This window comes from Bidens hawaiensis, unplaced genomic scaffold, assembly GCF_021521415.1.
Source record: "Bidens hawaiensis isolate Kalapana, Puna unplaced genomic scaffold, B.hawaiensis_p1.1 tig00050730_1, whole genome shotgun sequence".
In the NCBI taxonomy this organism is placed as follows: Eukaryota; Viridiplantae; Streptophyta; class Magnoliopsida; order Asterales; family Asteraceae; genus Bidens; species Bidens hawaiensis.
The window spans coordinates 41,200-68,957 of NW_027506172.1; the positions used below are offsets into that span (position 1 = coordinate 41,200).

Below are 27,758 nucleotides of genomic sequence, written 5' to 3' on the forward strand. Positions count from 1 at the left end.
GAGGAGAGAGTTTTTTAACGTCCTTTTGCTTTAAAATTCAAGAGGGAGATGATCAACAGGGAAAGATAAGCAAATGGGAAAATGATCAAAATGTCTATTATATCAATCCAAGCAAACAAAATGTCTATTTAACCAAAATCTTTTTCATGTCCACCTCAAATCCAGTAGACCCGCCTACTGAATAATCATCACCCGACGATATTTACAACCAACAACGCTCTGACGTATGCATCAATAAATAAAATATCGGCCAAAGACAAGATAAATCCTATCGGAAGCCAAAAAATCTGGTTGGAATACAAAGAGAATGTCGTAGGAACCCCTAGAAATTCCCTCGTCTCCATGGGATATTATCATATGTCATGACCTCATTGGTTGAAAATTCCTATCAAGTGATGATTATTAAGTAGACATGTCGATTTGATTTTGGATAAATATTGGGAAAACTGCATTCAATTTGACAAACATGATGACTAGTCAAATGGACATTTCGGTTATTTAGAACTAATTTTAAAATAAGTGAGATATAACTTTTTGGATGAAACTTTGCGTTGCATCAAACGTATTTGGAATCTTGTGTTACATAAATTAAAACAATTCGGAGAACAAATGTATCAAATACTTTAACATAAAGTGTAAAAACATAGATTACAAGACAAAATGTAAAAACATAGCTATAATAAAAAGAACAAAATAATGAAGAGTTACGTTACGTGAATGAACATAAACCTTCATGCATCTCTATATTACTCTTTCTTCTTTAAGCAAACAAAACCAATAACATTAGCATCTTTTGTAGACCTTCAACCTCTGTATCGATGGCGGTTCCCCCTGCGAAAAACTTGCAACAAGCTTCATCACCTAATGAAGAAATTGAACAATTTGACCCAAGTGCCCCTCCTCCATTCAAGGTGGCTGACATCAGAGCTGCCATTCCTGACCATTGTTGGGTCAAGAACCCATGGAGGTCATTGAGTTATGTCCTCAGGGACATTTTGGTCATTTCATCATTGGTCACATTTGCTGTTTTCTTCAAAAATATTACATGGGTTTGGCCTGTTTATTGGGTTGCACAAGGCACAATGTTTTGGGCTATCTTTGTTCTAGGCCATGATTGGTATACTATATATGCATCCTTCCATTCAAATCATTGTTTTTCAATTTTTTTAACTACAAAAACAAAGAAAATCTACGGGTCCGTGATTCGTGAATACCCTGTTAATCAATAGGATTAGATTTATAACAACTTAAGCAAGACATATGGTCTTCAAGAGATTATGCAAGCAGGACATATGACCAGAAGGGGGTCAAGATGGTCCGTTGATCCCCGGCCATAAGAATTTGTTGAACTTTTATTTAAAAAATCACATTTTTTTTAGAAAAAAATGTTTTAGTTCCTGTAAAAAGAAAGCCTTATGATTACCCCTAAATAAAGAAGTTTTGGTTGCGTCAATGATACCACTAAAAACAAAATACTCAAGAGGATTTAAGTACTTAATGTTACATTAACAGTGTCTTTATGCATAGAAGAATGAAATCATGGTTTTTTTGTTTGGTTTTTCAGTGGTCATGGAAGCTTCTCAGACAACATTAACCTGAATAGCATGGTGGGCCATATCTTGCATTCTTCAATCCTTGTCCCCTATCATGGTTGGTAAGTTTGTGAAATTAATAATTTAGGGACTCATCATTTAATTATGAGTAAAATAGACGTGCAAAAGTAACTCAAATAAAAGAAACTTGTTTTGACCCGTCGATCATATAGTCATGCTGACAAAACTTGTTGCGTGACTTAATTATATTATAATTTCTTTTCTTGTTTTGATTATAGGAGAATTAGCCATCGAACACATCATCAAAACCATGGTCATGTGGAAAATGATGAATCATGGGTTCCGGTAACATTTTTTTATAATCGTTAAGACAAATTATATTAATATTATAAAATATATGCATTAACAAATTATATCAATATTGTAATTCTATTCTATTCTCAGTTGACGGAAAAGACTTACAAGACATTGAACACAGTGATAAAGATACTCAGATTCAAGATCCCCTTTCCTTTATTCTTATACCCTTTATATTTGGTATTCATATGTCCCGATGCATCCATGAGTTGTATGGTACAACCTAACAACGCACACAAGCCACGTTTATCTAACATTAAGTTGATGTCATGTATAAACAGTGGACAAGGCACCCAAGGAAATCAAGGTCACATTTTCACCCGTATAGTGACATGTTCAGTCCGAATGAAAGGCCATATATTGTGATATCGGCTTTGTGTTGGGCTCTCATGGTGGCCAATTTAATATATTTATCGACTATCGTTGGCCCAACCATGTTGTTGGCGTTCCATACTATGTGAGTACCTATATGTTATTTTTAATGTAATGTAATACCAAAACACTAATTCCATTTTGGTGTGTTTGATTCAAAGAATTGGAATTGGAATTCAATTCCTTCAAATTCCTTTCAAGATGTGGAGGAATTTCAAAATACATTGGAATCTTATCACGAGTTTTTTTTTTTAAACGAGGACAACGAATAAAACATTTTAGTTTTTTTATTTATTGTTTTTAATTTATATTTTGAGTTATAAATTTTTTATTATTATCTTTAAATATTTTTTGATGGATTTTTTATCTTAATAAAAAACCCAAAAAAATTCAATAAAAATAATAAAAAAATCATAACGCAAAATATAAATAAAAAACAAAAAAATCTAAAAAAACCAAAAATGTTTTCGCCGTTATCATTGTTAAAAAAATTGAAAAAAAAAACAAAATAAACTCCTTCATTCCTTATTCATTTGTCAAACGAACACATTAAGAATGTATTTGGATTTCAATCCCCCCCCCCCACTATCCCAATTCAAATTCCTATTGGGATGTTCAAATTACAAATCCAATTTCTTCAAATTCCAAATCCTATGCAAATTCCAATTCCAGTTCCATTCCATTCCGTGAAACGAACACGCCTCAAGTCCTTAAACTCTGAACTAGTTTGTTTAACAGATATTTGTCATGTGGTTGGATTTTGTTACTTATTTGCATCACCATGGACACGAGGAAAAGCTTCCTTGGTATCGCGGCAAGGTAAAGGTTAATTAGTCCCACATCTATGTTGTTTCAAATATGATATACATGTGATATTTGTTTAATTATATAGTTTTTATATATACAAAAAATTACGCGCTAAAGGCACACGCATAAGTTTGTAACATCTTTAGCATAAACATGTCCTGAACCAACCTGTTAATTTGTTAAAGATGTGTCGAGTTTTACACACGACGAACTATATTGTTAATTGGTTATATGGTGCAAGTAACAAACGAATGCTTGCTTTTCATGGTGAATAGGAATGTAGTTATTTGAGGGGTGGATTGACTACCGTTGACAGGGACTATGGGATGTTTAACAACATACATCATGATATAGGCACTCATGTCATCCATCATCTTTTCCCACAAATCCCACACTATCACTTGGTTGAAGCGGTAGATATGTTGTCAAAGTTTTATATAAATATAATAACCGTTGATCACTTACACAAATTTATTCATGATTATAAATGTTATGTAGACAATGGCAGCAAAGAAGGTGCTCGGAAATTATTATCGAGAGCCAAAAAGTTCTGGTCTGATACCGATTCACTTGATACATAACTTGGTTACAAGCATCAAACAAGACCACTACGTTAGTGACGTTGGTGATGTAGTTTACTACCAAACTGATCAAAAGACTCTGAAGAAAGTCAAGTGATTAAACCATAATTTCATGATCTTCTTATCAGAGAAAAGTCTTTATTAATAGATAACAAAACAAATTTATTTGTTACACTAAGATATTAGATGTTATTGTGTAACAGATAACGGAATATATGAATATATGATTGTAGTTATTGTAATGATCACATGTTGTCATTTAACTTGCATAAATTAATCCTGGTCATAGACATTCTTAATGCTAGAAATTGTAGAGTATGTGCCTTTTCTTTCTTATCTAAGTGATCATGACAAAGTCGTGTTCTACATGACATTAAATTACGTATTACATTGTATGTTTGATTCATTTTATGAAATAAACTTCGGGTGACGTACGGGAATTTTAAAGTTATATATTAAAATTTATTTTTTAGTCTAGACAATTGTCAATCACCAAAATTGGTATTAATGTTATTTAAATTCTACTACTCAGATATTCCAATTTATTAACTATCAAATTCTACAAGTTCTGAAAACCTTATAATAATATATTCATTTATATCCCATTTAGAAAATAAGAAAGTTAATCACTTTTCCTTTAAATATAAAATTCAAGTTTATATTTGACTAAAAAACCATAAGTTCTGTAAAATTATAAATACTAAATATGATGTTATACAACATTCTATAACAATAATACAAATATCCAGTTTAACAATAAAAAGGTAACGGGCTGTAAAGACTAAAGACATGCCAGAAAATCTGGTTATCAAAGGGGCTTATTGAACTAGAAGACTTTATTATTTGAAGTTTTAATTAAGTAAAGATTTCTAAGTTTGCTTTCTTGAATTTAATCGTGAGTAGATTTATATAAATTCTTCTCTATTGGGCCCTTTCGGGCCAAAATATAAGACCCGTCTTGTTATGTTGGGGACGATGGCAGATATCCGGCTATTTCATCTGGAGGCCCGGCCATTGACCTCCTATACAGGTCATGTGGGTTCGGGTAAGTGAAGAAACACTAACCGGACCCCGGACAGATTACTGGTAACCTGGGGGTTGGATAGCTGTTTCCCACGAGGGGTTAGACCCTTGGAAGATGGTTCTTCTGATAACCTGCAAAACAGACACCGTGAGCTCGTCACTGAGAAGGGGGGGTTCCTCCTTGTGACCACCCTCCGGCGTGAGAATCAGACTAGATTGCTCTTTAAATATAAAAATATATTAAGAGATTGCTAGAGCAGATATCAGGTATATTATGATGATATAAGATAATGTAATGTGTCCCGATGATCATACCATTTGGGGTATTTATAGCCGAAGGTAGGTTTCCAAGGAGGTATGGCCGGCTGCAACAGTGTTCCTGTTCATCAACAGTAGCCTACGCACGTGCCCTGCTGGTAGTTGGTGGGTAGGCAGCGGCTGATAGTGACCAGGCCTGCTGTATACTATTCCCTTTCCACCAACTGCCGGCTACGTACGTGGTATGACAGTAGTTGGTGAGTAGGCAGCGGCTAATAGTGACACAGTATAGGAGCATGCTGCTCGCCATACTGTATCAGTGAGCTGTCGTATCCCTGATCAGATCTTTCGCCCATACCTCGTCAGGTACAGTAAAAGATCCTTCAGTATACAGACTGGCTTATTTGGGCGGGAGTATTCCCCCTCCCGCCTCTGTGCGGGATTGCTCCCGGCTTTACTCATTCCTTCAGGTGACACTGAATGATCGAGAGCTAAGTGCCTTGTGCGTGTAGCCATGCTGCGCGGGTGGCCTTCCCTAATGGCTTGTATCCGAGGCTGCGGGGACAGGCGGAGTCCTTCACCATTGGGAGGCATTTCCTGCGGGACCAGCTTGCGTACTGCGCGTAAGGACGTCACGTCTCTGAGCATGGTTGGTCCTGCGGATCCAGTTGGTCTCTGCGCAGACGTCCCTGTTTAAGGTGAGTGTTGCGGGTCCAACTGGGCTCTGCTGGGACCTACCTCTTCAAGTCCCCCCAGTCCAATGTTCTTCTCATGCGTGTTTAATAAAGTGAGGTGAACTTTTGGACTTAAGCAAAGGGTTTTGAAAAGGGTTTTTTAAGGTTTTCCATGGGGATTCCTCCCGCGGAAGTCCTTGTCACTTTGCAGAAATTCCCGAGTTTCCTGCTTGGTCTTTGGGTATGATGCGGGTAGGTCTGTAACCTCCTCGCAAGTCAGGAGCATTGAGTCCCAGTTGTATGGATTTTCCATGAGGTTTTGGTAGTTTTGAACATAGTGATCAATTATGTTAAAACCACCAATTCCATTCTGGAGCTTCAAACAACGTAGTTCTCGACGTTCCTGCTATGCGGGGATGTTATTTCCGTTTCCGCAAGCATTGCCCAGAAGATCCTTCCTGGTTTCAATTCCCAGCGGAGCGCTAGGTATGTGAAGGGTTTTGCCTTAACACTATACCAGCGCTCGTCTTACGGTTACTTTACTTCCAAGGTATTCCTGGCGTCAATTCCCTGCGGGTGCTAGGTATGTGAAGGGTTTTGCCTTTACACTGTACCCGCACCTGTCTTATAGTTACTTGGTTGCCGAGGAATATTTGGCTTCAATTCCCTGCGGGTGCTAGGTATGTGAAGGGTTTTGCCTTTACACTGTACCCGCATCCGTCTTATGGTTACTTGTTCGCCAAGGTTTACTTGGCTTCAATTCCCTGCGGGTGCTAGGTATGTGAAGGGTTTTGCCTTTACACTGTACCCGCATCCGTCTTACGGTTACTTGTTTGCCAATGGGTAAGGGGTATTTTCCCGCTTACTTTTTAATATTTTCGAATTTTGAATTTTGAAATTCGAAGAGTTGGTGAAAAGATAAGAACAGTCCAAACCTCTGAAACGTCGTGCGACGGTTTCTTCTGACTGTGTCAGGACGTGCAGGAAGTTATGGTGACGTGACAGTACATGGTCATTCCAGTCGCTTTTTCAGGCGCGTGGGCGCGATTTTTCGGGCGCGTGGCCGCGAAATTACTGGCACGCGTCCTGTCAACAGCTGTTGCCAGCTTGCTTTTTGCCACGTGTCATAGTTTCATTGCACATTCGATTTCTCTCTCCTCCGCATTAAATTCACCGCATTAATTGCGATTACTATATAAAGGGGGAGAGGGTTCTTTGTAATCCACACTTTTCACTCTTCTCTTCATCTTTAAGGCGATTTCCGGCGAATACTCCTTTATTCAATCGAGCATTCTCTCGAAATCGTTCTCTTCTTCCTCTGCAAGATGTCTTCTCGTGATGCTGAAGCTATAGCTGACGACAGGGGTACTGCTGGCGAGTGCCAGTGTGCTCTGCCCGCCGATCAGTATCGGTATGTTGTCAGGAAGTTCATGCTCGATCATCTCGAGCCTGAGTTTCCTGAATCCCACCAGACCGTGTACGATGCCCCCAGAGACAAGATCGGGGTTTATGCTGCATTTTTTGTCTATGGGAATCTTAGATTCCCATTGACAAAATTTGTTTACCGTGTCCTTGAGAGGCACGGTGTTCATTTGACCGAGCTGCACCCCATGGCGATCGCCAAGATTCGCCATTTTGAGTGGGTGTGCCGGATTTTGGGCATCGAGCCCCATGTGGACCGCCTGATGACCTTCTATACCTGGAGGTGCATCCAGGGGTGGTACACCCTGACGACCCGTATTAAGGGTCTGAAGATTTGCGACACCGAGCGCAGTCTTCGCGCGTGGAAGCAGGAATTCTTCTACATTTCTGCCCGCGCCATCCCTCTTGCCATGAAGTTTAAAAATGGCCAAGCGATACCGAGCCTTCACGCCCCCAATTACCAGGAGGCGGAATGGTTTTCGAAGATATCCCGGGTCCAATCTCCGGTTTACCGGTTTGCGGAGTCCGGGATGGTCATGTTAGGGATGAGCCGGGTGTGGAAGGATGCGTCTCAGGTTCCCATCCTTCTCGAATACGGTTTGAACTCTATTCCCTATGGTATGTCTTGTCTTTCTTTTTGATACGAGTTTGTCTTCTAACTGTTTCTTTTCTTTCAGAGGGAAATGATTTGGAGTCGCTTCTGTACCCGCGGGAAACCGACGGTCCCGCGCGGATGGGTACTCGTGCTCTGGACGAGGGCGAGTTGCCCATCCTGGAGCAAACGGCGGATTGGTTTGTGGAGGTCTATCCGCTGGGCCACGAGATCCTGAGCCACCGGCGGCCAGGTAAGGCGATATTCTTTCCTCAATCTCTCAATGCTGTACCCGCTGCTGGAATTCCTGACCTGTCTTCTGAGGAATCCTCAGATGCTCCTCCGTTGGTGCGGAAGAAGAAGGCTGCTGCAGGCGGGAAAGGGAAGGAGAAGGCCTCCACAGCTGATCCGGTGGTTCTATCTGACTCGGAGTCAGATAGTGAAGAGGTGGCGGGGAACCCCGGTGGTGAGAAGACCACTGCTCCGGAGGCTACGACCGTTACCTCCGGAGAACCAACGAAGACGACGGTGACCGGTACCAAGAGGCCGGCTCCATCGGGTTCCTCCCCGCCCGTCCGTACGTTCAGGCGCAAGAAAACCCGTAAGTACAATCATAATTTCTGTCTTTGTAGATTTATCACTATAAATTTATCTAACACTTCTTTGTGCAGGCGTGGATGTTGACGCATTCCGAGGTGAAGCGCAGAGGAGTACCCATCCGCCAATGACGGTAGGCTTGGTCAGCCTACCTGAGGCGTCGACCCAGGTGCCTGCGCCTGCTTCCGCTGGTTCAGTTGCTCCCTCTGAGCAGACTGTTCCAGCCGGGATGACGTCACCGCCGGCCGTGAGTGCGATTTTTACAGCATTCTTCACAGAGCCGGCGGTTACTGCTGCTGCTGACTACGAGGCGGCGACCACGGCGGCGACCACAACGGCTGCCACCATGCCCGCGCCACCGGCACCGACGGCCGGACCATCAGGTATGCGCAGGGCTTCCCGCCGATCTTTGCCACCTTCCCGTCTGCCTGACCTGTTGGATGGATTTCCTTTAGGTTCAGGTGATGGGTTTGGCGGCTATCGGCCTGTCATTGACCCTACAGGTGCGTAGGGTTCCTTTCTTTTTCCCTTATGTTTTTTATCATCTTTTCCTTACTGCCTTTGTTTCTTTTGCAGTGTCGGATTCCAATGAAGTGTATGTTCCACGATGGAACATCCGCCGAGGAACAACCCTTCGCACACCTGTGGAGTGCGTGGACTGGGCTCGCCACGCTGCTCCTCATGGTGCGTTGGGGGAAGCCATGGTTAGCTACCAGGAGGGTAGGCTAACCAATGAGCTTCGGGTTCTCCTGGCCCGGATACAGCCACGCGTCGAGCTGCTTTGTCGTGAAAATGACAAGTTAAAAGCAGCTCGCGCAAAGGAAGTATCTGAAACGCGGGCTCTTCGGGAGGAGAACCAACAGCTGGCGGCCGCTGCCGCCGACAAGGAGAAGGCCTTCAAGGCCCTCGAGGTTGAAGTTCAGGCGCGACTCGAGGCCCGCTCCAAGGCTGCCCAAGCTGTGAATGAACAGCTTCGGCTGGCCAGGGAGACTGCGCGAAACGCAACCGAGAGGGCTGCCAAGGCTGAAGCCGTTGCTGAGCCTTTGCGTGTGGAGAATGAGGAGCTCAAGGCCAAATTAGAGGCTCTCCAACGCGCTCATGATGCCTTGGCAATGGAAGATGCCAAGAAACTCCAGGAAATCTTGGACCAGAGGGGGGTGCTTGACCACACCGAGCGGAAGCTTAAGGGCGTCGAAGAGGCTGCCGCAAAGGAAGTTTTACTTGCCAACCTTAACAAGAGCGAAGCCGAACGCGCCCATAACGAAGCTCAAGCTGCCCTCCAATGGCTTCTTCGAGAAGCGTTGCCTCAGGTATGTTTAGCTTTATCTTCACGCTTTTCTTTTGTAAGAAAAGGTTCTAATACTTGTATTTTCTTTGTAGGTTGTGCGTCGGGTCTTTTCAGAGACCTCTTACGATGATGCTATGAGCGCAGCCCTCAACGCTTCTCATGAGGATGGGGAAAAGGCCGGCTTCCTGCTTGGTCTAGGGTTTGTTGAGAAAGGCGTCCCGCCTTCCAACTTCCCTTTGTTCGATGTGGATACCGAAGCCATTTATGACCAAGCAGTGAACCAATACGCCGCCTTCCCGCATCCAGTGATGGAGAAGGTGGACGAAGTAGCTGCTGCTGATGATGGGTTAGCTGTCCTCAAAGCGTTCCTCGAACCACCCCGTTCTTCTGACGGAGCGGGTCCAAGTGGAAGCGGCCCTGAAGCTTGATCCTGAAGATCCCTTCCCATTGCTAAGATAGACTTGTATAGTTTTATTCTTTTAGGCGGGTAGTTACCCGGCCATTCTTGTAATATATTATTGAAATATTAATCTTTTTGCTAAGATTGTTATTTCCTTCTCTGGGTTCCTTGCTTTATAAACTTATGACTTGCATACTTAGTTTAAATTAGCAATTTTCCAAGTGTTTAGAATAAGTTAACCTTTGAACGTGGTTGATAATGGGTTAAAGTTTCGCTTCCTCCTTCGTGATTGTGCGGGTAGAACCGTCACTTGCACTTGGTAGGATGGCTAAACTTTAACCTTCATCTGACCTGCGTGTAGGTTTTCCTTATCTTTCTTCGAAATTTCTAAGGCATTAGGATAAGTTAACCTTTGAACGTGGTTGATAATGGATTAAAGTTTCGCTTCCTCTTTCGTGATTGTGCGGATAGGACCGTCACTTGCACTTAGTAGGATGGCTTAACTTTAAACCTATATCTGACCTGCGTGTAGGTTTTCCTCATCTTTTGAGGATAAGTTAACCTTTGAACGTGGTTGATAACAGGAAGTCTTGCTTCCTCTTTCGTGATTGTGCGGGTAGAACCGTCACTTGCACTTAGCAGGATGGCAAAACTTTACCCATATCTGACCTGCGTGTAGGTTTTTCTCATCCTTTTTTAAGTTTAGATTAACCGTTCCACGCACGGTTGTCAATAGGTTTGGTTTCCTTTCATGATTTGTGCGGTTAAGACCGGCACTTTCATTTAGTGGGATAGCCAATGTTTACCAATGACTGACCTGCGTGAAGGTTTGTCACGTTTTTGGGTTCGTGCGGGTAGGACCGCCTTCCCACGCAACGACTTCATGTAATGTGAATGCCGTCACCAGTGTTTCATAGTTTAACCGTTCGACGCGCGGTTGTTGATAGGTTATTGTTCAGTTTCCTCATTATGATTCGTGCGGATAGACCGGCACTTTCATTATTGGGATGGCTGAACTTTTCCCCTTCAACTGACCTGCGTGAAGGTTTTGTCGTTTTTTGGGTTTATGCGGATTTTGCCGCCTTCCCCACGCAACGACTTTTCACGTAATTATGCGGTGAAAACCGGCATATTGGTGTTCATAAAAGTATAAACGTAAAATCATCAGCTTCGATGTTCTAAAGAGAATCATTTCCATTAGAAGTGGCTCTTGGCCTTTTCTTTACAAATTGGAATTGATTACATGCAAACTGTGTAAATGAACTCCCATGTTGTTGGGATGGGAGTGCCATCGAGCCGATACGCACCTGGTTCGGGATCTCGTTCTTTACGCAGCATGTAGTTTCGACATTGAAGCTGGAATTTTTATTCGTGTTTTCCCCAGCTGGGGTTCTACACGCACCCGCCTGCTCAGCCTTTATTGAGCCACGAGGTGCGCAAGCGTCCCATCCCTGACAAATGCTTCGACCATGTCCTTTACGTCTATGCATTCTTCAGTGTTGTGGCCTTTTGTCTTGTGGAAGTCACAGTATTTGCTCCGATCAGCATCGTGACGATGTCGGATTATTGGAGGCTTTGGCCATGGGAGCTCTTCAGTGGCGAATATCTCAGTGACGCTTTTGGTGAGTGGCGTCCATCTGGAGTTTCGGTGCGACTGTACATTATCCCTTCCGCCCAACCGATGTTGCAAGCCGGATGAGGTGTCAAAGTTTACCCTTGACTGCCAAATGCCTAGCTTTCGTTTTTTATTTAGTCGGGCGGTGAGGACGTTGTCCTCTCTCGTCCTCTGGGTGTAGAGGTTTGTGCTCTGTGGGAGATCTTTACCCAGTTGCTTCTCCGTTTCCGCATAGCGTTTTGCTGCTGTCATGATGCCATCCCATGTGGATGGCATGCCATCTTTACCCGTTAGGGTGCGGATGAGCTCTGGGTCATGTGCGCCCTGGATGAAGGCAGCGCGAACAAGATCTTCGCTGATATTGCCCAAACTTAGCTTCTTTGAGTTGAAGCGAGTGATGAAGTTTGGCAGAGATTCATCTTCCTCTCGTATGCATTTGAGGATTGTCCATTGCTCCTCGGTATACTTCCGTTGCTGGCTGAAGTGTTGGCTAAACTTCTGTTGGAAGTCTGCCCAGTCGTAGATGTGGTTGACCGGTAGACGATCAAACCAAGCTCTAGCAGCCCCAACAAGCGTCATTTGGAACATGTAGCACCACGTGGGTTCCGTCCAATTGCTGACGGTTGCCCCCGCTATGAACCTGTTCAAATGATCGTCTGGATCAGATAAACCGTCATATGTGCCTATGTTAGGCATTTGTTTGGCACTCTTTGGGGCGATTGCTTCCGCAATGTCCCTTGCAAACTTGGACGTTCCTGCATTTGCAACGTTTGGTCTGAACGTTTTGGAGAAGTCTCGTGGACTTCCACCTGTGCTTTTTGGTTTGAAGGCTTGTCCAAAATGCCTTTTCGGTTGGGATTCTGTTTCCTTACGCTTCCCTTTTGCCCTATGGCGAGGGTTCGCGTCGGAGTCGGATTCCTCCGAGTCATCCTCCCAGTATTCGAATTCGTCGGCCTGTTGCACGGAACGCAAGCGTTCGTCCAACTCAGCCTGGAATTCCTTTTGTCGTGCCTCCGCCCATGCCTTAACTTCATCGAGAGTCTGGCGGGGGAGTCTTCGTTTCTCAAACTGGGTATCGGTGGATCCCAGTAGTCGATCATTTACTGCACCTGCCACAGCTTTGGTAAGTGGGGTAGTGTTCGTAAAATTTACTTCACTTGCCCCGGCTTCGGTAGCCGGGGTAGTGTTCGTAAAAACTGTGTTGCCGGTATTTCCCCCAGTAGCTGGGGTTGTGGTTACCGGAATTTCTCTAACCATCTTTGTAGAAGTTTGAAAAAACTGGAGAAAATTGTAGTTCTAGCTTTATGCACGGATGGCGCCAATGAAGAAACACTAACCGGACCCCGGACAGATTACTGGTAACCTGGGGGTTGGATAGCTGTTTCCCACGAGGGGTTAGACCCTTGGAAGATGGTTCTTCTGATAACCTGCAAAACAGACACCGTGAGCTCGTCACTGAGAAGGGGGGGGTTCCTCCTTGTGACCACCCTCCGGCGTGAGAATCAGACTAGATTGCTCTTTAAATATAAAAATATATTAAGAGATTGCTAGAGCAGATATCAGGTATATTATGATGATATAAGATAATGTAATGTGTCCCGATGATCATACCATTTGGGGTATTTATAGCCGAAGGTAGGTTTCCAAGGAGGTATGGCCGGCTGCAACAGTGTTCCTGTTCATCAACAGTAGCCTACGCACGTGCCCTGCTGGTAGTTGGTGGGTAGGCAGCGGCTGATAGTGACCAGGCCTGCTGTATACTATTCCCTTTCCACCAACTGCCGGCTACGTACGTGGTATGACAGTAGTTGGTGAGTAGGCAGCGGCTAATAGTGACACAGTATAGGAGCATGCTGCTCGCCATACTGTATCAGTGAGCTGTCGTATCCCTGATCAGATCTTTCGCCCATACCTCGTCAGGTACAGTAAAAGATCCTTCAGTATACAGACTGGCTTATTTGGGCGGGAGTATTCCCCCTCCCGCCTCTGTGCAGGATTGCTCCCGGCTTTACTCATTCCTTCAGGTGACACTGAATGATCGAGAGCTAAGTGCCTTGTGCGTGTAGCCATGCTGCGCGGGTGGCCTTCCCTAATGGCTTGTATCCGAGGCTGCGGGGACAGGCGGAGTCCTTCACCATTGGGAGGCATTTCCTGCGGGACCAGCTTGCGTACTGCGCGTAAGGACGTCACGTCTCTGAGCATGGTTGGTCCTGCGAATCCAGTTGGTCTCTGCGCAGACGTCCCTGTTTAAGGTGAGTGTTGCGGGTCCAACTGGGCTCTGCTGGGACCTACCTCTTCAGTAAGGATTCGGCTTCTTGATGTGTTTAGGGGCGGGCGGCATGAATTTGAGACATCTTCAAGCTCATGGTTTATAAATTTTAATGGGACCAAAAGCATTATCTAATAAGTATAAATGCCAAGTTTTTTTTTGTCGCTAAACTCCTATCGGATAATGCTTATGAAACACCAATTTTTACTTTTTAGATAAGCATTTTATTTAGTGCCAATAACTAACATAAGGGAACATCAATTTTGTTTTTTTGTTTGTTTTAATTCCGGCACCATAACAAACGTGAAAGAAACCTAAACAAATTCATGTAGACCCATGGAACCGACAACAGTCGGGTTTTACCAACACCGCAGGGGTTTTACAAGTTGTCTTGGCATGTTGCCGGGTAAAACACTAGCTATATATAAGTAGTACTAGTAATTTATGTTTGGTGAAGAAATTCACATGTTTATGATATTCGTTAAGCCGACAATTACTACTCACAAAACACAATGATTCATTAAACAATACTTACATCAGCAACAACATTTACCGGTCCATGTATACATAAGAATATGATAGTATGTATACAATCCGGTCCATATTATGGAAGAGCCTTTTTTTATAGGTGAAAATCTACGGGTCCGTGATTCGTGAATACCCTGTTAATCAATAGGATTAGATTTATAACAACTTAAGCAAGACATATGGTCTTCAAGAGATTATGCAAGCAGGACATATGACCAGAAAGGGGTCAAGATGGTCCGTTGATCCCCGGCCATAAGAATTTGTTGAACTTTTATTTAAAAAATCACATTTTTTTTAGAAAAAAATGTTTTAGTTCCTGTAAAAAGAAAGCCTTATGATTACCCCTAAATAAAGAAGTTTTGGTTGCGTCAATGATACCACTAAAAACAAAATACTCAAGAGGATTTAAGTACTTAATGTTACATTAACAATGTCTTTATGCATAGAAGAATGAAATCATGGTTTTTTTGTTTGGTTTTTCAGTGGTCATGGAAGCTTCTCAGACAACATTAACCTGAATAGCATGGTGGGCCATATCTTGCATTCTTCAATCCTTGTCCCCTATCATGGTTGGTAAGTTTGTGAAATTAATAATTTAGGGACTCATCATTTAATTATGAGTAAAATAGACGTGCAAAAGTAACTCAAATAAAAGAAACTTGTTTTGACCCGTCGATCATATAGTCATGCTGACAAAACTTGTTGCGTGACTTAATTATATTATAATTTCTTTTCTTGTTTTGATTATAGGAGAATTAGCCATCGAACACATCATCAAAACCATGGTCATGTGGAAAATGATGAATCATGGGTTCCGGTAACATTTTTTTATAATCGTTAAGACAAATTATATTAATATTATAAAATATATGCATTAACAAATTATATCAATATTGTAATTCTATTCTATTCTCAGTTGACGGAAAAGACTTACAAGACATTGAACACAGTGATAAAGATACTCAGATTCAAGATCCCCTTTCCTTTATTCTTATACCCTTTATATTTGGTATTCATATGTCCCGATGCATCCATGAGTTGTATGGTACAACCTAACAACGCACACAAGCCACGTTTATCTAACATTAAGTTGATGTCATGTATAAACAGTGGACAAGGCACCCAAGGAAATCAAGGTCACATTTTCACCCGTATAGTGACATGTTCAGTCCGAATGAAAGGCCATATATTGTGATATCGACTTTGTGTTGGGCTCTCATGGTGGCCAATTTAATATATTTATCGACTATCGTTGGCCCAACCATGTTGTTGGCGTTCCATACTATGTGAGTACCTATATGTTATTTTTAATGTAATGTAATACCAAAACACTAATTCCATTTTGGTGTGTTTGATTCAAAGAATTGGAATTGGAATTCAATTCCTTCAAATTCCTTTCAAGATGTGGAGGAATTTCAAAATACATTGGAATCTTATCACGAGTTTTTTTTTTTAAACGAGGACAACGAATAAAACATTTTAGTTTTTTTATTTATTTTTTTTAATTTATATTTTGAGTTATAAATTTTTTATTATTATCTTTAAATATTTTTTGATGGATTTTTTATCTTAATAAAAAACCCAAAAAAATTCAATAAAAATAATAAAAAAATCATAACGCAAAATATAAATAAAAAACAAAAAATCTAAAAAAACCAAAAATGTTTTCGCCGTTATCATTGTTAAAAAAATTGAAAAAAAAACAAAATAAACTCCTTCATTCCTTATTCATTTGTCAAACGAACACATTAAGAATGTATTTGGATTTCAATCCCCCCCCCCACTATCCCAATTCAAATTCCTATTGGGATGTTCAAATTCCAAATCCAATTTCTTCAAATTCCAAATCCTATGCAAATTCCAATTCCAGTTCCATTCCATTCCGTGAAACGAACACGCCTCAAGTCCTTAAACTCTGAACTAGTTTGTTTAACAGATATTTGTCATGTGGTTGGATTTTGTTACTTATTTGCATCACCATGGACACGAGGAAAAGCTTCCTTGGTATCGCGGCAAGGTAAAGGTTAATTAGTCCCACATCTATGTTGTTTCAAATATGATATACATGTGATATTTGTTTAATTATATAGTTTTTATATATACAAAAAATTACGCGCTAAAGGCACACGCATAAGTTTGTAACATCTTTAGCATAAACATGTCCTGAACCAACCTGTTAATTTGTTAAAGATGTGTCGAGTTTTACACACGACGAACTATATTGTTAATTGGTTATATGGTGCAAGTAACAAGCGAATGCTTGCTTTTCATGGTGAATAGGAATGTAGTTATTTGAGGGGTGGATTGACTACCGTTGACAGGGACTATGGGATGTTTAACAACATACATCATGATATAGGCACTCATGTCATCCATCATCTTTTCCCACAAATCCCACACTATCACTTGGTTGAAGCGGTAGATATGTTGTCAAAGTTTTATATAAATATAATAACCGTTGATCACTTACACAAATTTATTCATGATTATAAATGTTATGTAGACAATGGCAGCAAAGAAGGTGCTCGGAAATTATTATCGAGAGCCAAAAAGTTCTGGTCTGATACCGATTCACTTGATACATAACTTGGTTACAAGCATCAAACAAGACCACTACGTTAGTGACGTTGGTGATGTAGTTTACTACCAAACTGATCAAAAGACTCTGAAGAAAGTCAAGTGATTAAACCATAATTTCATGATCTTCTTATCAGAGAAAAGTCTTTATTAATAGATAACAAAACAAATTTATTTGTTACACTAAGATATTAGATGTTATTGTGTAACAGATAACGGAATATATGAATATATGATTGTAGTTATTGTAATGATCACATGTTGTCATTTAACTTGCATAAATTAATCCTGGTCATAGACATTCTTAATGCTAGAAATTGTAGAGTATGTGCCTTTTCTTTCTTATCTAAGTGATCATGATAAAGTCGTGTTCTACATGACATTAAATTACGTATTACATTGTATGTTTGATTCATTTTATGAAATAAACTTCGGGTGACGTACGGGAATTTTAAAGTTATATATTAAAATTTATTTTTTAGTCTAGACAATTGTCAATCACCAAAATTGGTATTAATGTTATTTAAATTCTACTACTCAGATATTCCAATTTATTAACTATCAAATTCTACAAGTTCTGAAAACCTTATAATAATATATTCATTTATATCCCATTTAGAAAATAAGTAAGTTAATCACTTTTCCTTTAAATATAAAATTCAAGTTTATATTTGACTAAAAAACCATAAGTTCTGTAAAATTATAAATACTAAATATGATGTTATACAACATTCTATAACAATAATACAAATATCCAGTTTAACAATAAAAAGGTAACGGGCTGTAAAGACTAAAGACATGCCAGAAAATCTGGTTATCAAAGGGGCTTATTGAACTAGAAGACTTTATTATTTGAAGTATTAATTAAGTAAAGATTTCTAAGTTTGCTTTCTTGAATTTAATCGTGAGTAGATTTATATAAATTCTTCTCTATTGGGCCCTTTCGGGCCAAAATATAAGACCCGTCTTGTTATGTTGGGGACGATGGCAGATATCCGGCTATTTCATCTGGAGGCCCGGCCATTGACCTCCTATACAGGTCATGTGGGTTCGGGTAAGGATTCGGCTTCTTGATGTGTTTAGGGGCGGGCGGCATGAATTTGAGACATCTTCAAGCTCATGGTTTATAAATTTTAATGGGACCAAAAGCATTATCTAATAAGTATAAATGCCAAGTTTTTTTTTGTCGCTAAACTCATATCGGATAATGCTTATGAAACACCAATTTTTACTTTTTAGATAAGCATTTTATTTAGTGCCGATAACTAACATAAGGGAACATCAATTTTGTTTTTTTGTTTGTTTTAATTCCGGCACCATAACAAACGTGAAAGAAACCTAAACAAATTCATGTAGACCCATGGAACCGACAACAGTCGGGTTTTACCAACACCGCAGGGGTTTTACAAGTTGTCTTGGCACGTTGCCGGGTAAAACACTAGCTATATATAAGTAGTACTAGTAATTTATGTTTGGTGAAGAAATTCACATGTTTATGATATTCGTTAAGCCGACAATTACTACTCACAAAACACAATGATTCATTAAACAATACTTACATCAGCAACAACATTTACCGGTCCATGTATACATAAGAATATGATAGTATGTATACAATCCGGTCCATATTATGGAAGAGCCTTTTTTTATAGGTGAATTTTGGTAACCCTGATGGGCTTACCAAGATTGGTTTTTTTGGATTGGGCTCATTATATTGTGTTATGTTGTGTTAGGCTATTTGGGAGGTTAATTATCCTCACAAAGTTTTCCTATATTCCAATGTGATGTAACCCAAGCTGCATTACCCCTTTATTTTTATTGGTATGATGATCTTTGTCGACTTGCAGCCATTTAAGATTGGGTTTGTCTTATCATAAGTATTTTGACTACTGAGGAGTGGTCTGAATGGACACTTGATCATGTTAGCTAAGGATAACAATGGGTCGGGTTTGAGCCGGGTATTGGTAATCCTAGACTCATGCACATTTGTAAAATCGTGTCCCATACCAACCCATTACATGTCGGGTATTTGTCAAGTAATTACTTGTAGGGTATCGGGCACAATCACGTGTATCGGGCATACTAGCGGGTATCAGGTATACACCATAGTTTGTTGAAAAACTTCTGTTGGTATGCGGTTTCGGGTAATTGGGTCGGTTATCAACTAATCCCATACCCGGCCCTTACTTGCCAAAAATTTAAAATTTTAATCTCATACCCAGCCCATAGCCGTTGGGTTTTGGGTATACCCATCCCATTTATTTCGGGTATACCCGTCGGGCTCATGTTATTTTCCATCGCTAATGTTAGCAAGTGCTGCTCGTTTATATATAAGGAACGCGAAGTCCGGATGGCATACTTGAGTGTTTTAACATGCGCTTTATGTATGGTGCACACATGGTTCTGATTGTTGATTTGACCCTTTTAAAGTGGTGTGCGGCCGTGTGAGTGTATTATGAGGCATCTAACTTTAATATGTCGTGTGTAGTGGTATGAATTTATTATGAGGCTCACAACCTTATTATGCGTCACGTAGTCGTATGGGTGTATTATGAGATGCCCAACCTTAATATGTGTCGCATAGCCGTATGGGTGCATTATGAGTAGTGTTGTAAAACTCGTTATGCAGTCCCTAGGTGACCCCCTTGTAGGGAGCACTAGAAGTACTCGGGGGGTACTCGGCTTGTAGTCAGACATGATGAATATAACATAAAATAATTATTGGATATTATATGTGTATTAAGACAAACCTAATTTACGTCAAAATAAACATAATTCATATGAAAAAAACATATTTTTTTGTTATTTTTAAATTTTACCAAAAAAGGTATTAAAAAAATTGGTGGCCGAGTTGGAAAAAGACAACAAGGTTGATGTCCGAGAACCTTGGAATCCGACTTTTACAACACTGATTATGAGGCGCCTAATTTTTATATGTGGCGTGTAGCCTTATTCGTGTTCATGAGTTACCCAACTTTAATATGTGACGCATAGCCGTACGAGTATATTATAAGATTCTCATCCTATTTGGGTGTATTAGAATGTTCCCATCAGATATTCGGGTGTATTATACAGTTCTCATCCTCGGGTGCCAAATTATTAACCATAAAACAAGAACATATACGAGTATGTGATTAATATATATGTAAGCTTAACATATGTATATGAACATTTAGAAAACACCAACACAAACTTGGTAATCGGCCTGAACCGTTGATACCAATCATTTTCGGTCAGCCAAATCAAATAAAACATTGTTGGGGTTCATTTGTACGTGTTTGTTTGATAAAATAAAAAATAAATAAAAGGTTAGGCCGTTAGGGCCCGTATCATGACTATAATAAAAAGAAATTGTAATAGTTTATCAAGCTGAACCCATGTATGTTGGTAATCGATCTTCCGCTCATGAACATCGAAACCCTAATCCCGTGCATCTAGAATAAATCAGCTATTAATTAACCAGGTATATTTTATGTAAGACTGTAATACTAACTTTGTATTCTGGTTTGTAAGTCTTTATTTTACCATATCTGTTAACTTGTTACTCATTCTATTTATAATATAAAATTTTAGTATTCATCTATCTATTAATGGTATTGAACATATGCCAGAACTGGCACACCTGTTGCATTTGAATGAAAGATGTTATACATATAAGTGGATTTAACTTAATGAAAGATAACATATATGGTACTTGACTACTACTTTCAGTTCATGTTTAATGATAGAACAAATCAACAGTGATGTATGTTTCTAGCTATTGTTTAACAAAAAACCTCAAACTAAAAAAGCCAAAACAGGTTTGAGTTGAAACATGTTCTTTTGTATTACTTATCAATACGATCTGGGTCGGTTTAGCCTGACCTGTAAACACTATTTTGACAATTATTCGTTTTTATAAAAAGACGGGGTTGAGATGAAACGTGGCTTTTTATGTTATTGGTCAACACAATTTGGGTCAGTTTGTGTTGACTTTATAAAGGCTATTTTAGTCAGTTATTCGTAATTATAAAAAGTCAAAACGTATTTGAGTTGAAAAAAGCCTTTTTATGTTACTGGTCAAAACAAACTGGGTCGGTTTGGGTTGGACCTATAAACACTATTTTGTGAATTATTTTAAACATCAAAACGGGTTGAGTTAATAGCTGATAATAAAACTTGTTTGTACACATGACATAGATAGAATTATAGAAGTATAGAAGTGATATATTTTTCCACGTACATTATATACTGTATTTTTTATTACAGGGGTTTTAAAGCTAGTATTATATAAACTGATTGCGCCGTTAGGGTCTTATTTTCCGATGAACCAAACCATTGTCCCGAAGATGAAGAACATGACGAAACCAGCAAACAAACCTTCTCCATTCAATCTTTTACCAGACGACCTCGTTGTCCACATTCTAAACAAAGTAAACGATTTGAAATCTTTATGCCTTTGCAAAGCCGCTTGTCGACGTTTCTCAACACTGGTCCATGAAGTGCACACCGTTTCCTTCACTGCTCCATCCGACTTCAAGCTGCCCATCAACCCATATTATAAAGATGGTTCTGTTAAATCCAAATACTTTCGGTCTGCTATTAGGTCAATGAAGAAGTTTAGCTCGTTAAAGTCAGTAAGCATGGAGCTTTCTCCTTCCATCTACAGAGGTGATAATAATATTAATCGTGTAATGTTCAAGTGGAAGATTAAGATCAGTAACAAATTTGAATCATATGTATTCCTGTCACCAAACTCAGTTTTTAATAGTAAGGGAATATTATTACATCATGATAATGAGTTTAAATGGAAGAAAATGTGGCTTGCATGTGAGTGTTTGGGTGATGCGATGGGGCGGTATAACATGTTGGTCGAGTGCGTTAAGGATATTCCATCATTGGAAAAGGTTTACATCAGGGATTGGAGTAAACGAGGGATGGTGTCTGTTAGTGTTGGTGGAACTGGAAAGCTTAACAATTTGTTACCTCTAGGTTCGCCTTGGAAAGGTGTTAATTATGTAATGAGGCGGTGTTGCATTCCCGTGTTGGAACTGCCGGTTTCTGGGTGCGTGATGAAGGAGGTAACTTTGGTTGTGTTTGAGATAGGTGTTAATCATCCTATTGATACGTATCATAGTTTATTGAATTATGATGAGGGTGTTGAATTTGATGATGAAGATGAGGCTGCATATGTTAAGGAAGCTGTTATGGAAATTTTTAAGAAGCACCGGGACGAGATAACGAGCACAGAGGGTGTCATTTAATTTAGTCTACTTTTAATATGATCATGATCATGCAAAACGATAATCATCATTTTCTATGGTTTTAGTTTTAATCTGTTTCTACTATGTTTGAAAGATTGTTGTTTATGTGTGTAAGAAGAGTTTGTTAATAAATTTTGCTTAGATGGATGCTTGGTGAGTTTGCAGCTTATTCAGCATGAGCTAAGTGTTAGTTTGTGGTTTAGCACTAGAACTAGTTCGTAGTACAGGTGTGATAAAAAATGTTCATGTGGTAGCCTCTTAATAATTCCATTAAGAGGCTACCTCTAAATCGGTCAGAGGTAATTGAGCTTGTTAATGGGTAAGCTTTAGAAACATGCTAAATAATTCATGGACTGCCTCTTAATCGGTCAGGTCTTTTAATGATTCGGCCCTTAAGTAATCTTACATTGTTTTTAGGACAATCCTAGATGAAAAATTCATGTGTCAGCAGTCATTTTCTTTTACCAAAATTTTGGGTCGAACAACTAACTCTTCTGTAAAACAACAAAACCAAGAAGGCCTAGTTGAGTAGGGGCGCGGACAACCGATTAATTTAAGAGGTTTGACTGTTGTTTTAGGTTATGAAAGTTTAAATTGATTTTTCTGTATCCTTTGGAACATTATATAGCTTGTATTATATAACACAAATATGGGGTTAATTCATATTATATTCTGCATAAAAACAAAACAAAAGTTTAAAAAGAACTAGGATTTGTACCAGCGCGTTGCTACGGGCCGACTAGTTTACATGTAGTGTTTGTGTTATGCCATTCTGCCTGGCGCAGAGCTTGAATTGTGTGGTACCCTTTTGCACATAATATCATGTATCACCTGATTGTTCTTGTTGTGGCCTTTTGCGCTGACTTTTTGCCGGATGAATTGGTCATGTAGCATGTGTTATCTCCATCATGGCATTATTTTGTGTCTTCTTGACGGCATGTCGTTTGATTTTCCGATTGCAGCGAATACGATTACTGGTGGGTTTTTTGGGTCTTTGTAGCCATGGGTTTATATGAGGTCGTGGCATAATTTTTGAAGGAGTGGTGTTATTGCCTTGTTATCGTTGTGGTGACAATACCTATTGTGATGGTGCATAAGAGTTTTTGGAGAAGTGATATCAATCTCTCTAGCAAACTGACCCATTTATATCTATCTATAATATATATAAACGAAAACATAAAAATTCTACGTGTCGCGTTGTGGTCGCTCTTCCTTTTTTTGGAGTCACCAGATTTGCTTGATTTTTAAATGGAAGCTTCTCATGCATTTGACCCGAATTCATGGGTATGGGTCTTACCAAACCCAGATATTCTTAAATGGGTTATAACATCTCATTAAATTAAAAATTATTTTCACTAAATTATTTATGTAAAAATCATATAAAATAGGATATAATAAAAAACAATATCTTATTTATTTTCAAAAAGATATATATATTATTTAAATTAAAAAACCAATTTGATAGTAAAAAAATAAACGGGTCTTGGGTCTCATTAAACCATAAGTATATTATTAACTTTTATAAATATTATTTATAATTAAAAAACCAATTTCATAGTAAAAAAATAAACGGGTCTTGGGTCTCATCAAAACCATTTGGCTTTTAAACCGGGTTATAATATCTCATTTATTTGTGAAACAATTTATCATCAAACCAAAAGTATATTATTATTAACTTTCATACAATAAAAAAATATAAATTAAAAAATAAATAAATTTTAGAACAAACAATATAAAGCAACCCCGTAATACGGGGGATAAAAACTAGTTATACATAAATCGAACGTATATACTTGCTTGAAATTGACCAAGTGGTTGTTTAAGCCATTTTGAGAAAGCCTGAAAACTAATAAATACGATATTTTTTGCTTGAATAGTGCTAATAACTTATTGATGCAAGTAATAAGTTGGAACATGGTTCTGCTAGTTTGGTTTATATATAAACTAGTGTCAGCTACTTAGACTTGCATATTAATCAAAACTATGAATCATGGTTAGGTTAAGAGGTCCAAGAAACTAACTAAACCACCACATGAACATCCACATTCCACACACACTATGTAACTTTGCCCGTGAATTCACAATAAAGACCTAAGATATGTCTTGACATAAGACAGTAAAGAATATAACATAAGTACAAATACTATAAATACTATGATATACTATGTGATAGACACCACATTGAAACTTTATACTATAATAATTACAACAAAACATATCATCATTTCACCATAATCCTTGAAGGAAGACATACACACAATGCATCATCATCTTCAATCTTAACCCCTTCAATAACCACTAATTTCACCACACATTCATTATCCACATTCTCTTTTACCTTAACATCCATAAAACCTCTATAGAGTACACTTTCAATCCAATTCTCAACACCACCAACTTCATTTGATACCCAACTTGATGCAAGTATTTGCACCATCACTTCATTATCAATCTCCAACACAACATTTCTTCCAAGTGATTTTTCAAAATATTTGCTGATATCTTTCAAGATCTTCTCGGCCCGCGAGTCAAAGTCAAACGGCTCAAAAACCACCTTTTCGTCGACTTGATCTAAAACCTCGTCTAACCATGACTCTTTAGTTTCGGAACCTGAATCGTTATCACTTTCTTCGGTTTCATCTAATGGAAGATTCAAGTCGAAACAAGACTTCAGTTTCTTGACTTTTGGTCCCATAATATCAAAACTGCTTATTTCGGCAATCTTTCGTTTTTTCGACAACTCGGGGTTTCTTAAAACAGAATCTTTAGGGAGAATTAGTAAACTCGAGTTTCCGGGCTCGGTTTTTTCAACTGCAATTCTCATTTGTAAGGCTTTTGCATTCAAGATTCTTTCTTCTGAATAGCTCAAGAATTCTTTCCCATTTTCCTCTTTATTATTATTACTTAGGGTGAGCACAAAGATTGCATCCGTGATACGCGTTTCTCTACCACACGAATCCGATAATTTTCCTGTTTTAACGGCCCGAGAAAGATTATCTTTAGTCACAAAATCGGCTTTATCTATGTTTTCAAGAAGAATAACCAACTGCGGTTTCTTGGTCAACTCCTCAGCAATGAACTCCATGACTGTTTTCCCTCTAAATAACGGATCGGAAAAGTTTACACTTTGGCTGTTAAAAACCGAACCCAGTTGACCTGGTTGACCCGTTTGACTTTCAAAGTTTAAGTCTATAGAAATTAAACTTTTCGAGCTGCCAAAAACGACCTCTGCAAGTGCACTGCAAATCTTCTTCTTGCCCACCGGGTCCGGCCCGGAAAACGTAAACCAAACACACCGCCTCGCGGGCCCGTTTCGGACCCGTGTGATCGTTTGACTAACAGCCCGAATTGAATCATGTTGATATCCAACTTTATCTGCAAGCGCTCTGTAAAGCTGCTTATAATCTTTCTCATTTGAACCTGGCCCGTTAAATATTTGAAGACGGGCTTCATGGGACGGTGGTATCGGGCCCAGGCCCAAATCTGTAGTTATGGAAATTGTTGGAGATGATGAAGTCCTGGCAAAAAAGTCAACAGGTGGGGACAGATTTGAATCTTGACTACTGATTTGAATAGCTTCTCCCTTATTGGGTTCGGGCCGAAACGGGATTCTGGCCCGGATATTAAACCCGTCTGGTTGTGGTGGCAAGTTGTGGTGGAGACGGTGGCAGATATCCGACCACTTCCTCTGGAGGCCCGTGATTCGAGCCGTGAGTAAACCACCTTGATCTTTATCAGCCTCGGTTGAGTCCGATTCAGGAACTTGCAACCAAGAAGCTAAACGGGTCGGATCCTGATCAGAAACCGATACTGCTTTGCCTCCTTTCAACATAACCGAAACGTCTTGCTCATATTTCTCGTTGCAAACGTTGCAACGGGTTGCAGATGGCTCGGGCTTGCTTGATGACGAGTGTTCCAGCTCGGTTTGCGCAGCGAAGAATCCGCCAAATGGCACAAATGACCCCATCAAACTGTAATTATCATGAGCATCGTACTGTCAGATGATGAACATCAATATCAGATATTACTGAATCATCATTCAACTGTTTATATACAATATAAAACATACTACACAAATACTTGCAGCATAATAAAAATAAAAATAATAATAATAATATTCACCTGGATTTCAATTTGGATGAAGTGATTGGAACAAGATTTAAATCCCAATCTTTCTCTAAATCCGGGAATTTCGCCGAGATCTTCATGTAAGCGTCGTAACTCCCGACCGAACCGATCAGCCATAACTTCTCACCAAGAGCTTTAACCAGATTACTTAACTGTAAGACAACATGTTTCATTGATGCATCATCAAGAAACACATTCAAGTCACCAAAATTCACAATCAAACCACAGTTTTTACAACTCTCCACTTTATCCTTAACCTCCTTCATCTTCAAATCCATCAAATCTTCACTCAAGTTCCCACACCCGAACTCTCGAATCTCGCTCTTAATATCGACAACACCCAAACCCTCAACTTCAGAAGGCAAGAAGCCACCTTTACCCATCTTTAACGAATCCGTGAACCCGGTAACAACAGTGTCAGCAGAAGCCCCAATTAGTAACGGGTTTCTTGACTCTTTCTTAACTAACACGAGCCCAATTCGTTTAAAATCCCCGTCCCCTTGATCGACTGCGAACGGGAAGTTAATCCCGCTTCGACCAACATTCGAATCGGGCAAATTACATAAAAATATAGGGGGAAACCTTTTCTGGAACCCGGAAACCGTTTGCGGGTGCAAAACGGCTATTTTAATATCGGTGCTGTGAAATCCAGCATCCCCGAACACTCGACTAACAATCGGGTCATCGAGTATCGACAATATAAAGTGTTTAAGCTCTACTTTAATACACGACAACGACGACTGCGACCCGTGTATCTGTTGATGCATCTGGTAAAAATGAAAGGTCTCGGGATGGCGGCGTTGGTTCGCCTGCGACCGTTTGATCGCCGCCATCAACGAGTTCGAGACCGGCGGCTCGTCTTCTAAGGATTTCGCCTTAGAAGACGGGAGCCGGTCCAGCGACACGCTGACGCAGAGCTCAAGCGCGCGGAACTGCAGCCGCGGCGAGTACGCTGAGCTCCGCGCGTGTGCGCACGCGTCGCGTAACGTGGACGCCGGCAGAGCCAGCAGAGCCGAGACGGCGTGGAGCGACGTCGTCTGGCTGTGGCTCCGTCGACGTGCCACGGAGACGGCGTCGTCTAAAGCACGCGCCGCCTCGTCGGTTAAACATTGCCTAGCTGAGCTCACCGGCGTTGGCATAGCCGGGTAGCATATAAATAATAATAATAATAATAATAATATAACACGGATCCAACACTAAACAACTAAAAGTGTATGTATAAAAATAATAATAATATTGGTGGTAAGCAAAGCAAAGCAAAGCAAAGCAAGCACCTGAAAGATGAAAGGTGAATATAAATATAAAAACAATAGAGAAGGGGTTAATATCAGGAACTTTTGATATAATTAATTGAGAAGAAATAAATAGAGGGGTTGGTGGGGCCAGTTAAAATGAAACACATGGTGAGTATAGATTCTCCAAGGACATGAATGAAAGATTTTTGTGTTATATGGGATAATAGTATATATTGTAT

General features: G+C 39.9%; 4 protein-coding genes and 2 long non-coding RNA genes across 6 annotated transcripts; 5 read left to right on the forward strand and 1 right to left on the reverse strand.

The window, feature by feature from the left end:
• Positions 1–746: 746 nt before the first annotated feature.
• Positions 747–2,371, forward strand: LOC143616969 (omega-3 fatty acid desaturase, endoplasmic reticulum-like). Its single transcript, XM_077089655.1, has 5 exons — positions 747–1,117; positions 1,565–1,654; positions 1,832–1,898; positions 1,998–2,090; positions 2,192–2,371. Exons 1-5 carry the CDS (start codon positions 819–821, stop codon positions 2,369–2,371), a joined length of 729 nt encoding a protein of 242 aa, XP_076945770.1. The 5' UTR covers positions 747–818.
• A 630-nt stretch (positions 2,372–3,001) lies between these two features.
• Positions 3,002–3,734, forward strand: LOC143616968 (uncharacterized). Its single transcript, XR_013150751.1, has 3 exons — positions 3,002–3,101; positions 3,365–3,502; positions 3,588–3,734. It is a non-coding gene; the product is annotated as an uncharacterized LOC143616968 (long non-coding RNA).
• An 11,090-nt stretch (positions 3,735–14,824) lies between these two features.
• LOC143616972 (omega-3 fatty acid desaturase, endoplasmic reticulum-like) lies at positions 14,825–15,633 on the forward strand. The gene is made up of 4 exons (XM_077089658.1): positions 14,825–14,909; positions 15,087–15,153; positions 15,253–15,345; positions 15,447–15,633. Exons 1-4 carry the CDS (start codon positions 14,860–14,862, stop codon positions 15,624–15,626), a joined length of 390 nt encoding a protein of 129 aa, XP_076945773.1. The 5' UTR covers positions 14,825–14,859; the 3' UTR covers positions 15,627–15,633.
• A 611-nt stretch (positions 15,634–16,244) lies between these two features.
• On the forward strand, positions 16,245–16,986 carry LOC143616973 (uncharacterized). The gene is made up of 3 exons (XR_013150752.1): positions 16,245–16,353; positions 16,617–16,754; positions 16,840–16,986. It is a non-coding gene; the product is annotated as an uncharacterized LOC143616973 (long non-coding RNA).
• Positions 16,987–21,250: 4,264 nt separating this feature from the next.
• Positions 21,251–22,156, forward strand: LOC143616970 (F-box protein AUF2-like). Its single transcript, XM_077089656.1, has one exon. The coding sequence runs from the start codon at positions 21,251–21,253 to the stop codon at positions 22,154–22,156; it is 906 nt and encodes a 301-aa protein (XP_076945771.1).
• A 2,131-nt stretch (positions 22,157–24,287) lies between these two features.
• Positions 24,288–27,544, reverse strand: LOC143616976 (protein SMAX1-LIKE 7-like). The gene is made up of 2 exons (XM_077089660.1): positions 26,279–27,544; positions 24,288–26,127 (listed from the first exon to the last, which is right to left on the reverse strand). Exons 1-2 carry the CDS (start codon positions 27,421–27,423, stop codon positions 24,378–24,380), a joined length of 2,895 nt encoding a protein of 964 aa, XP_076945775.1. The 5' UTR covers positions 27,424–27,544; the 3' UTR covers positions 24,288–24,377.
• Between the last annotated feature and the right edge of the window lie 214 nt (positions 27,545–27,758).

Coding starts and splice junctions, on each gene's coding strand:
- LOC143616970 (XM_077089656.1), top strand. CDS start 21,251: ATGACGAAACCAGCAAACAAACCTTCTCCATTCAATCTTTTACCAGAC.
- LOC143616972 (XM_077089658.1), top strand. CDS start 14,860: ATGGTGGGCCATATCTTGCATTCTTCAATCCTTGTCCCCTATCATGGT. Junction 15,154..15,252: donor ATGATGAATCATGGGTTCCG/GTAACATTTTTT, acceptor TTCTATTCTCAG/TTGACGGAAAAGACTTACAA. Junction 15,346..15,446: donor TCTTATACCCTTTATATTTG/GTATTCATATGT, acceptor ATGTATAAACAG/TGGACAAGGCACCCAAGGAA.
- LOC143616969 (XM_077089655.1), top strand. CDS start 819: ATGGCGGTTCCCCCTGCGAAAAACTTGCAACAAGCTTCATCACCTAAT. Junction 1,655..1,831: donor CTTGTCCCCTATCATGGTTG/GTAAGTTTGTGA, acceptor TTTTGATTATAG/GAGAATTAGCCATCGAACAC. Junction 2,091..2,191: donor TCTTATACCCTTTATATTTG/GTATTCATATGT, acceptor ATGTATAAACAG/TGGACAAGGCACCCAAGGAA.
- LOC143616976 (XM_077089660.1), bottom strand. CDS start 27,423: ATGCCAACGCCGGTGAGCTCAGCTAGGCAATGTTTAACCGACGAGGCG. Junction 26,128..26,278: donor TCATCCAAATTGAAATCCAG/GTGAATATTATT, acceptor TGATAATTACAG/TTTGATGGGGTCATTTGTGC.